Source organism: Sinocyclocheilus anshuiensis, unplaced genomic scaffold (genome assembly GCF_001515605.1).
Source record: "Sinocyclocheilus anshuiensis isolate Anshui unplaced genomic scaffold, SAMN03320099.WGS_v1.1 scaffold446, whole genome shotgun sequence".
NCBI classification, from domain to species: domain Eukaryota; kingdom Metazoa; phylum Chordata; class Actinopteri; order Cypriniformes; family Cyprinidae; genus Sinocyclocheilus; species Sinocyclocheilus anshuiensis.
In genome coordinates, this window is record NW_015544247.1 from 3,910,553 (window position 1) to 3,922,605 (window position 12,053).

General features: G+C 39.1%; 1 protein-coding gene across 1 annotated transcript; it reads left to right on the forward strand.

Moving 5' to 3' along the window:
* Positions 1–3,864: 3,864 nt before the first annotated feature.
* LOC107697672 (adenylate cyclase type 8-like) lies at positions 3,865–11,844 on the forward strand. The gene is made up of 18 exons (XM_016498469.1): positions 3,865–4,740; positions 5,091–5,240; positions 5,321–5,451; positions 5,543–5,654; positions 5,791–5,918; positions 6,386–6,544; positions 6,631–6,862; positions 7,896–8,084; positions 8,168–8,268; positions 8,365–8,566; positions 8,656–8,748; positions 8,886–9,058; positions 9,265–9,346; positions 9,640–9,798; positions 10,012–10,158; positions 10,377–10,469; positions 10,835–10,949; positions 11,438–11,844. Exons 1-18 carry the CDS (start codon positions 3,865–3,867, stop codon positions 11,842–11,844), a joined length of 3,549 nt encoding a protein of 1,182 aa, XP_016353955.1.
* The last annotated feature ends 209 nt before the right edge of the window (positions 11,845–12,053 follow it).

The following is a 12,053-nucleotide window of genomic DNA, read 5'->3' on the forward strand; positions in this document are numbered from 1 at the left end:
TCAAAGAAACCTGGGCTTCCATACCACCTCAGCAGTGCCACAAACTGATCACCTCCATGCCACGCCGAATTGAGGCAGTAATTAAAGCAAAAGGAGCCCCTACCAAGTATTGAGTACATGTACAGTAAATGAACATACTTTCCAGAAGGCCAACAATTCACTAAAAATGTTTTTTTTATTGGTCTTATGAAGTATTCTAATTTGTTGAGATAGTGAATTGGTGGGTTTTTGTTAAATGTGAGCCAAAATCATCACAATTAAAAGAACCAAAGACTTAAACTACTTCAGTCTGTGTGCATTGCATTTATTTAATACACGAGTTTCACAATTTGAGTTGAATTACTGAAATAAATGAACTTTTCCACGACATTCTAATTTATTGAGATGCACCTGTATGTACAGTACTATGTAACAATGTTAGAGTTACATCATCTTTAATGTTGCACTCCTAAATGTTTCACTCACTACACAATACCGAATCTTTTAACTGGAGTCACTTTTGTTTTCATTTTTTTTTCATTGTGTAACTGATTTAAGGCATGAGTAAGAAGCATGTTTGTGATTATGCAGAATACAAAGATGAGACCTGTTTACATGAATGCCAAGGCCACTGCTCAATGGGAAAAGTGGCTCTGTTTTATGCACAGAAGCATTTACTTTCTCCATTCGGCTTATATAGCGAAATAAAGGAATAATTGTAAATCACTTTTTGCCTTTTGGTTTTGACAATTTCATTATTACCACAACATTACAAATTAAAAGAGTTTCACCATTTTCATAAAAGTTGAATTCTTTTAACTCGGATGCCATGTTTTTAGAATGCCATGATATGTGAGACACTTCAACAAGACACAACAAGCAAATGTGTCCGTTTAGCACAAATTTACATAGAAAAACAATGGAAAAGCAGCACAGTGGAATGCAAAAAATGCATTTGGAATAAATGACTAGATTGTTGTGTGTTATATAAATACTGTAAAAATTAAGCAAGCAGGTAAAGTCAACTCAACCTTATTTAGCTCAAGTCATCCACTCAAGTGAAAAGCATGATTATTTATGTGTGTTAAAGGAAACCAATGTCACTTTCTGACCTGGCACATATTGTTGGTAACCAGATCAGTGAGAAGCACTTTATCCAGCTTACTTCCCACATTCCCTGAATCAGCGGCCTGGCCTGCTAACTAAAACCCTGCACTGTCTCTGCTCAAGAGCAGATGTCAACCAATCACAAACGATCACATTTTCTCCTTATAATATCTAGCCTATAATAACTAGTCTAAACACATTTGTAGTCTATATATATAATCTAACAATGGGGCATGATGGCCTGAAGATATCAGAGATATCAACTTTTTGAAAAATTAAATAAACAAACAGCTTTCCAAAAATGCATTTTCAGAGCAATTAGATTTTAACCTAACAATTACCTCCACCCATAAACTCACCTGTCGCGGACATTATCCTGTTAGCTGTGACCATGAGGCCTTAATGGATCGCGTGCGCTTTTGCTGAGTAGATAATCCCTTATATTTCAATTTATTACTGCCTCTGTCTGTCTCTGTGTGTGTGTGTGTGTGTGTGTGTGTGTGTGTGTGTGTGTGCGCGCATGTGCATTAGATCCCAAGCCCCTTTGTCACTGCCTCAGTGTGGAGTTCAAGTCCACTTATTTTTGCCTCTAAACATTTCCATCAAGAGTCGGGATTCTTTCATAGGATAAACTTCAGCAGATTGTGCTCTGCTACCTCTTGGAAGGGTCAGGGCAGCTTTTCAGACCATCTGGCTGAGCAATCACTTCATTACCTGAAGACAGCGCAACTTAAAACTGAGTCAGTCAGCCGCAGACAGGACTGAGGTGGGCTTCATCCAATGCCAAGGAGTTTTTAAGGGGGGGGTGACGGATAACATGGTTGGAAATTATCAGGACAAGTAATTTACATAACTATGCAAAGCATAGTTATGGTGCATGGCATGGCAGATGGGAAAACTGTCAAAGAAGACACATTCTGCACTCAGCTGCCGAGTATCCCACTTTTGAGGTACAAGCATGTACCATATTAGATATTTGCTTGGGTCTGGATCAGTTTAACTGGGCTACTGTTCATGGAAGAGCAGATGCATGCATTGTTACAAGATTTATCAAGCTTGCAGCGCCACATCAATGGCAAGTATCCTTCCATTTACTTTTACTTTTATCGCATATCTATACACAGTTTAAATCAATTCCTTATTTTATAATGCAGTTAAGTGCACACATTGCATACATTGGTGGAGGTATATTGGGAGTATTACATTTGGTTTAAGAATATGGTGCGGGGGGGTATTGAACTTGTTTTGAATTTGTTTTGGTAATTGTTAAGGGGTGTTGAACTTGTTTTAGGGGTATTTTGAGTAGTATTAAACTATGTTGGGGTATTCTTGGAGGTAAAAAAAAAACAACTCATTTGGGGGTATAGAACTTGTTTTGGGAGTCTTTGGGGTATTGAACTTGTTTTAGGGGTATTTTGGAGGATATTGAACTTGTGAAGTACTCTGGGGTTACTTACCTTGTTTTGGTAATTGTTAAGGGGTACTAAACTTGATTTAGGGGTATTATGGGGAGTATTAAACTAATTTTAGGGTATTCTTGGGGGTAAGGGCAAAACAACTAATTTGGGGGCATTCTGGTGGTGTTGAACTTGTTTTGGGAGTCTTTGAGGATATTGAACTTGTTTTAGGGGTATTTTGGAGGCTACTGAACTTGTTTTGGGGTACTCTGGGTGTACTGACTAACTGTAGGGTATTATTGGGGGTAAAAACTCATTTGGGGGTATTCTGGGGGGTATTGAACTTGTTTTGAGAGTCTTTAGGGGTATTGAACTTGTTTTAGGGGTATTTTGGAGGGTACTGAACTTGTGGGGTACTCTGGGGGTACTGACCTTGTTTTGGTAATTGTTAAGGGATACTATACTTGTTTTAGGGGTATTCTGGGGAGTATTCAACTAATTTTAAGGTATTCCTGGGTGTACAAACTCATTTGGGGGTATTTTGGAGGTGTTGAACTTGTTTTGGGAGTCTTTGAAGGTATTTAACTTGTTTTAGGGGTATTTTGGAGACTAATGGACTTGTTTTGGGGTAATCTGTGGGTACTGACTATTTTGGGGGTGTAGCGAATCAGCTCATAAGGAAAATATGAATAATTAATCATAACTAGTTATAATTAATTATAAATATTTAGAAATGATAGTGGGGGGACTGTTTAGCATCTCCTTGATAGTGTGGGGGAACCATTGGCCATTTAGCACCCATATAAGTGTAAAGTCTGTGACCAGGACTGTAATTTATATGCAAATGTCAAAGGCTAAAAGGGTCTCTTAAGCCATAAAACCCCAAAGATCATGCCATAAAACCCAAAGATCATGCATGATTCTACGCAGACGTTACAGGGGGTATTCTTGGGGGTGAAAAACTTATTTGGTGGTATTCTGGGGGTATTGAACTTGTTTTGAAAGTCTTTGGGGGTATTGAATTTCTTTAGGGGTATTTTGGAGGTTATTAAACTTGTTTCGGGGTACTGACCTTATTTTGGTAATTGTTAATGGGTATTGAACTTGCTTTATGGGAATTTGGGGTTACTGAACTTGCTTTGATCATTTTCTGGTGGTATTTTAAGGGTACTCTGCTTGTGTATTGTCATCTTGCATGCAGTGTTATTTCATGTTAAAGTTTGTTTTTGGGTTTCATTCTGATAGAACTTTAATGTTCCATCCAGACTATTGAATGGTTTTCTTTTCTGTCTTCTTTCAGGTTTGTGCAGTCGATAGAGGTCTTGAGTTGAGTTTTGGGATCTAAAGCCGGTTCAGATCAGGTCCAGATCAGGTCCAGATCATGGCTTTGAGATCTACAGAAGTCCCTATTCCGTCTAAGGTATGCCCAGCTGCGCCTCCCTCCCCCAACCTGAAACACAACCAGCTAATGTGGCAGAATGCAGTGTGTCACATTATCGACCAACGAGGAATGCACCATGAAGGGCAATCAGCCAATTCTCAAAAAATCATTGTTACCGATGCCTACATCAATGACATCAACAAGCAGATTCGGAACAAAGCTGCACGGGGTAACGCAGGCATGCATAAGCGGCGTTCCTCGGCAGTCCGCATCCACCCATTAAGAGAGCGCAACTCCACCTGCACAAGGAAGTCCACCGACTCGCTCTGTGATGCTGACTTCTTCGTAAGCTGGGGTTCCACGGTACGTGGCATCTTCTTTCCGGTTCTCCACCACAAGTTTAAATCTCATGATCTCGAGCATCTGTACCAGCAGCACTCATCTGGTCAGCGCCGAGCTTCCCTTGTAGTCACTAATGTCATTGATATCCTTACCAAACTCCATATTCTCTTCATCTACCTGGCTGTGGCCCCTGAGATGGTGGACTCTCAACAAGGATGGTTGGCTGGGCTCTTCATGGGACTTGGAGCAGTCTTATGTGTCTTAGTTCTGACCTGTAAAGGATTGATGTCTCCAGATTACCTGCGCTATGCTGGGCTGGCAAGCTGGCTGTCCCAGACTGTACAGGTATTGGGAGGTTTGGCATATGGGTTGGAGAAGGACCAGTCATGGTATGTGCTCTTCACCCTGTTCGCCACCTACACGCTATTGCCCCTACCTCTACTATGGTCCATCTGCATAGGGTTCTTCACCGCTGCCTTGCACCTGTTGGTGGATGCCCTTAGGAATTACAATGACACAGCCATTGTTAGAAAGGTAAAGAAGGTTCTATGCTCAAGCTCAAAGCTCATCAAACCTCAAAGTTCACTTTTGATTCCCACCTTAGTGTCAAAAAGTAAAGGATATCAGTGCTTCTTTGAAATCAAAGATGACCACAAGAACTATCCTTGAGATATGGTGTCAGTCCATGAGAGTTTCATGCATCTATCAAGTTGTACTTGGTCTTCTTTTTGCTAAATGCTTCATTATTATGACATATGAATAAACCATCATCTCAAGACAATCTTTCACCACTTGTCAACTTGAAAGATCAATACAAGAATTAATGAAGCTTATCTTGTTCATTTCAGTAACTGTGCTAACTTGTACTCTTGGTTTTCTTTCAGTTACTAGCAAAAGGTCTCTTGTACATGGGTATGAATACCGCAGGGCTGTTCATCCACTACTTATCGGATCGTGCCCAAAGGCAAGTATTCCTTGAGACACGGCGTTGCATTGAAGGACGAGTCAAAATGGAACGTGAGAACCAGAGACAGGTTTGAGATTCCTGAGTTAATGAGATATTCTTAGATCATTACTGAAACTTCTAAAGAAAAGAGGAATCATTTTGCATTAGGAGCAGTTGGTCATGTCCATTCTTCCTCGATTTATTGCCATGGAGATGATTGGTGATATGACTGCTATGGATGATGAATTGCTTCCTCAACAGTTTCATAAGACCTACTTTCATCAGTACAAAGATGTCAGGTACGTGTAGCTTTCTATGCAGTACTATTTTCAATACATTTAGGTTGCAAGAATGCACCATGAAATTAACATGTATGTGGTCTCGTCTCAGTATCCTGTTTGCTGATATAAAAGGCTTCACCTCTCTCTCCATGACCATGTCGGCTCAGGATTTGGTGCGCACACTCAATGAGCTGTTCGGTCGCTTTGATCGCCTTGCCGAGGTGAGAAAGATTAACCTTTGAGTTTCACAGGCAGTTGGAGGAAAGGGATATGGTCAATCTCTTACTGTAGTGTACTGTATTGGAAGCAATGTTGCAATGTTGGAAGCTTATTGAACGATATCTTTCGATATTTAAGGAGAATCACTGCATGAGGATAAAGATTCTTGGAGATTGTTATTACTGTGTGTCTGGAGTCCCAGAGCCCCAAACTGCACATGCTCGCTGCTGTGTGGAGATGGGTCTGGCAATGATCAACACTATACGGTGTGTATGTTACGTGATTTGTACAACTACTTAAAGGTTTTATGTATAATTCTCAATGTTTCTCCTTCTCCCAGTTTAATGTGCAGAGATTATAAGTAACCCTTTCATACATTTATTTCCTCCAATGTGTTGCTCTTGCACTTTCATAGATCTTTTGTAGGTGTGTCCAATCCTTCTCCTGGAGGTCCATTGTCCTGCAAAGTTCAGGTCCAACCCTACTTAAGTACACCTGAACCAACTAGTCAAGGTCTTCAGGATTACTGAAAACATCATGTTGGGGCAGGTTGGAGCTGAACTCTGTAGGACGTTGACCCCCCCTGGAGTGGGATTGGACACCCCTGATATTTTGGAACATTCATATTCTATTTTTCCTGCGTTGTTGTTGATTTTCTGTAGTGATTTAAGTCTAATTCTGCTGATGAAAACAAAAGAGATTTTGATGTTAAGCTTCCCTCTCTCTTTGTCAGTTATGTACGTAAGGAGCTGAAGAGAGATGTGGACATGCGTATCGGCATCCACTCTGGCTCGGTTCTGTGTGGGGTTTTGGGTCTGCAGAAATGGCAGTTTGATGTGTGGTCTTGGGATGTAGATGTTGCCAACATGCTAGAGGCTGGAGGAATCCCAGGGCAAGTACCCCAGATCATTAGCATGGCCATATGTTTAGCCGAATACAATTGATATCAGAATAATAAATCAAATTGTATAATAATAGGAGGATTCATATATCACGAGCGACCCTGGACTGTCTAGCGGGGGTATATGAGACAGAAGAAGGTCGAGGCTATGAGCGGAATGAGTTTTTACGCAAACACAAGATCGACACTTTTCTGATCTGCCATACGCCACAGGAAGACAAGGAGCCCCCTAAAGTACGGAGGACCAGCAAAGATGAGATGACATGGAGTGCTGAGCTTCCTTTTGATAACATCATTGGAATGAACTGCGTGAGTCTGGGTTGGTTTCATAAACCTTCCTTAGATCTGAATGCCCTCTCTAGTTAGTCATAAGATGTAAAGTTATCAAATCTGTTAAATAGTGCCACACTATGTTATTCAGTGTATCCTTTAGTAACTTTATCACCAGCATCAGTGGCATGGTCCATTACATTAGAAAATAATTTATAAGTAGTCTCTTGTTTGTAAAACCAAACATAAACATGTTTACTTCATGAAATCATCATTTATTAACCCTCCACTTGTTCCAAACCTGTGTGAGTTTTTTTGATTCTGTAGCACACGCACTAAAAAAAAAACATTTTGAAGAATGTTGGAAACCAAACAGTTGACGTTAGCCATTGACTTCTGCAGTATTTGTTTCCATACTATTGAAGTCAATGGCTATGTGCAACAGTTTGGTTACCAGCATTCTTCAAAATATCTTCTTTTGTGCTCAACAGAAGAAAGAAACAAGTTTGGAACAACTTGAGGGTGAGTAAATGATGACAGAATTTTAATTTTTGGGTGAACTGTCCCTTTATTATGGAGGTCTATGTTCAAGGCAAAAATATGTTTTTTGAGTTATTAATATGTCTAAATTGTCGTATTAATGTTGGAACTACTTTTCATGGTTATGCATTACAGACATAATTTTTTAATAATTGACTATACTTAGCAGATAGCTAACATTTATCAAGGTTCTGCGCCTTGCCCTATAGACTTCAAATGTAAGAATATTACTGTAAACAAGATTTTTGTTAAACAGCGAGTTGAGCTCCTAATTAAGAATGTTTGTTTATAAGCCAATGCCAATGATTATTTTCATGTTATGTCTGATAACCAATAAATGGCTGATATTAAAAATCTATACAATTTTGTCTAAATAATTCACTAAAAAAGTGTTTTAAATGCTTTATATTCCAATATCAATCAGTATGATTAAAAAGAAAACTAATAACCATTATCTTTCTCTATTAATAATTGTTATAGTTTTTTTTTCAATTGAAATACATGCAATGCTTTTTGTAATGTCATCTTTTAGATCTTAGCCACTTTCACCAGTGGCTCCCTGGTGCAGCTGCCCAATCAGATTACTCTTCATTGTGTCGGGTCTCGAGAAATCAACAAGAGAATCAAGCAAGCCATCGAGGTGCGCAGTAGTGAGCAAATGCGCAAAGAACACATCACACCCTTCACGTTGGTCTTCAAAGACAGACACATCGAGGGAAACGTATGGGCCGCCGAAGAACAGCTTTAATACTTTGTATAGCATTTTTGCTTATAAGTAGGCCCACACAAAATTTGTACTTTCAGTTTTCTCAGATGCGAGATGAGATGTTCAAGTCCAACTTGGCCTGCTCTTTTCTAATGCTCCTCTTCATCATGGCCGTTCAGGCCCTCATCCCCTCACCACAGTGAGTTATTACTCTTCTCTCAAAAGCCTAATGTGCACTTTATTTGATTTGTGAAATGTAGCAGTATTGCATTTTCAGTATTGTTCTGTCCCACAGAATCTGTCCTATGGTAATCCAGTTTCTAGTATTCCTGTTTGTCTACGTGCTACTGCTTCTGGTAACACTGGCTGAGGAATTTAAGCGCTCCCCACCGTACTTACAGCACCTGTGCTGCTTGATCCACGAGACCAAGAGCATCCGTAACCTGCTCACCCTCACCTCTATTGCTATTAACTTCGGTGTGGCCTCCTGTGATATTGTGAGTGCCAGAATTTATAGTTGATTGGGCCAAATTAAAATGCTTCTCTTAACCTGTCTATCTTTTTTTATATATATATATATATACAGTTGTGGTGTAACACAGTTGGAGAGGCTGAAGAAAGTAACAAGAACTCTGAACAAGTTGCACAGTGGCCAGTAAACATCTGCACCCATCCTGAGGTACAGCAGATTCAAATTGAATACAAATGTGAATACAACTTCCAATAAAGCATATTCTGATACAGCCGTCCTAATTTTACACCATTTCATGATCAGTGACACCAACAAATACAGTAAATCTGTCTGTCTCTCTGCAGTTCTTTGTTTTGAGTGGTGTGGTGGCTATGGTGACGTGTGCTGTGTTCCTGAGGCTCAGCTGTCTGTTGAAGTTGGCAGTACTTGTGTTAGTCATTGCAGTTTACACATACCTCATTGAGGTAGCCTACCATGTGCTCTTTATCCACCAACACCAAAACAGCCAAATTCAGAGGTACAATATCGGAACTGTTTTATCAAAGAGGTCATATCATGCAGTGTTTCTTAATGTGGTACAGTGTTCGACTTTTAGACATCAACAAACCAATGATTTAAGAACGAGCCTTTTTTGAGTTTTGAAGTATACAGTACAAGAAATTGTATATTTTGAATTGCTGTGGCCCTTCTGATGTATACTATATATGTGTGCGTTTTGCTCAGATCTCAATACCTCAGACGCAAAGGTGTTTCTGTGTTGCTAATGGCCATGTTTGTTGTGGTTGTCCTCTACAACAGTAGACAGGTATTCTATTAAAAGCTTATTAAAATGTTTAATCATAGGAACTCATTATACAGTATGCTCCTACTAGTCATTTAAATAATATAAGATCATTACATATTTATTTAACAATTAAGAAATGTATTTATTTAAAATATATCTAAATAATAATCAAACCACCGCTTAGCTATAATTATCATCCTGTTGGGGAAAAAATCTATTTGTAATTGAAGGAATCAAAACTGACATGCAGTTTTATATTTATCTGTGCTTTATTTCAGTATGATTGAAGAAATTATTGCTGCTTATTCCTACAGTTAGAAACTACAGCCAGACTTGACTTCCTGTGGCGTCTTCAGGCCAGACAGGAAGTGGAGGACATGAAGGAACTTAGGGAGCATAACGAGTGTCTGCTGTACAACATCCTTCCTGCCCATGTCGCTCGCCACTTTCCTGAGAGAGACAGAAATAATGAGGTAATTGCATGGATTATTGATGACAGATCCTAATAGTTTCAAGTTTGGTCAGAAAATAAGTAATACAATTATCCATAAAACTATCCAGTTATTTGGTTTCACACTGAGGGCTATTTTGAAGCATTTCAATCGTTTCAGTAGTTATGAAGCACTTTCATTAATCCATAAGTATAAATAAATTAATTTTCTCTGTGTCAATTCTTTGGCTCCAAGGACCTGTTCTCTGAATCCTACGAGCGAGTTGGGGTGATGTTTGCTTCCGTTCCAGGCTTTACAGATTATTACGAGAAGAAAGAGTTGATTCATCAAGATGTGGAGTGTCTGCGTCTTCTTAATGAGATCATCGCTGACTTTTATGAGGTACGTGGATTTGTGCAGCATCCTCTCTTAGTACCAAATGTCCTCAAAGCCTAAGCCTGGACATGCTCATAGTTTTAACGGCTAACAGCAGCTCTCATGTTACTAATGGAATGTATTTTAAATGTGCAAATGCTCACGTCTTTATCATAAGATACTGTAATAGTGAGAAATTTCAATTTCAGAGACAGGCTTAATCTTTTTCCCGTTTGTCCCCTTAGCTACTGGAAGAGCCTTACTTCCAGGTCATAGAGAAAATCAAAACCATTGGCAGCTGCTACATGGCTGCATCTGGCCTGTCTCCTGAAAAACAGGTGTGTGCTACATTTGACATGTATGCCTGACAAGATAACTAGATGCATGATATACAGTATACCAGTGACCATATCAATATCAGCCAGTGTTGCTAATAGTATTATAGGCATCAGTTTGATTAGATAAATGTTGGAATCAGATTATAAAAAAAGATAAATAAAATAGAAAAATATGTACAATATTAACAATTAATAAAAAATAAACATTGGCTAGGCCAATCAGGACAAAGCATTAAAAAGTATTCATAAATGATCATGAATATTACAAATTCATAAATATAGCTAGTAATTAAATAATTAAGTAGTAACTGAAAATGTACATTTCTACCAATTAAGGCTCAGTTTTATTAATGTGTATTTTATAGGAATGTGAAGATGAGTGGGCTCACCTCAGTAAGCTGGTTCTATACGCTTTGGCCATGCAAGAAACTCTGAAACAAATAAACAAACGTACCTCAAACAACTTCCAGTTGCGTGTCGGTAAGACTGTGCTATTTTTTTATTTAACATCTACTAATAATACACAAAAATCTACTGCCAATTCACATATCAGTTTAAATAGGGTTTGCTTTATTTGATTTTATTTGATTCTGTCACTTGTGCATGTTTGAGGACTACTTGCTATGAAGGGAAGTAATTCACCTGCTCGGAGCTAGTACAAACACACTAATGAGCTTAAACAAGACCATCAGTATGATTTTAATGTGATTGGATTGGACTATTATGAAGATTATTATAACAATAATACGGTCTTTGAATTTGAATTTAAAATTAGATCATAGTTCTTTGGCCAACATGAAATCAATATTGAACCCGTTTTACTTTCTTGATGCACTTGCCTGGTCTTATTGTATGCAACTGGTGTATTTTATTCCAAAAGAAAATGTTTTTTAAACAAAAATGTGGTAACTTGCTCTTCTCCTGAAACAACTTTAATGTGCACATATAACTGCTTTTCTATCATACAGGTATTTCTCATGGGCCTGTAGTCGCCGGAGTGATTGGCGCCACTAAACCCCAGTATGATATCTGGGGCATGACTGTGAATCTTGCTAGCCGAATGGACAGCACAGGGCTCAGTGGGCGTATTCAGGTTCCAGAGGGCACGAGCCGTATCCTGGCTGACCGCGGCTTTGTGCTACAGCTTAGAGGAGATATCTACGTCAAAGGGGTTAGCGAACAGCGGGGAGGAGTCCGCACGTACTTTGTTAGCAGTAGGGAACAGAGCTCAAGCTATGCCGAGAGAAACACCAGCAGAGGGATCTCTCTCGGGAGAAACACCCTCGCAGCGGTGGTCTTTTCCCTGGTGCAGGCCCGCAAGAAAGAGGAGTTACGAGAGGCCAGTGGAGGTTTTCATCTTATGGAGATCACATGAACTTTGATTAAAAATTGGACAGGAACCGTATTTAATACCTCTTTTAGAGACTCTTACGTCTCTTCCATGAGTCATTGCCTTTGAGAGATTTTCCACATTCTCTGTTATTCTTGCTAAATAGTAACTTTATTTCTCTTGTATGTCCAGATTTCTGCTGATATTCAAAGTTGCTTATTATGGAAGCCTATTTCTACCTCAGAATTTATAAA

Bases quoted from the DNA above. Each gene is read 5' to 3' on its own strand.
- LOC107697672 (XM_016498469.1), top strand. From the start codon at position 3,865: ATGGCTTTGAGATCTACAGAAGTCCCTATTCCGTCTAAGGTATGCCCA. The intron at 5,452-5,542 runs GTACGTGTAGCT...GTCTCGTCTCAG, and splicing joins CATCAGTACAAAGATGTCAG to TATCCTGTTTGCTGATATAA. The intron at 5,919-6,385 runs GTGTGTATGTTA...TCTCTTTGTCAG, and splicing joins GCAATGATCAACACTATACG to TTATGTACGTAAGGAGCTGA.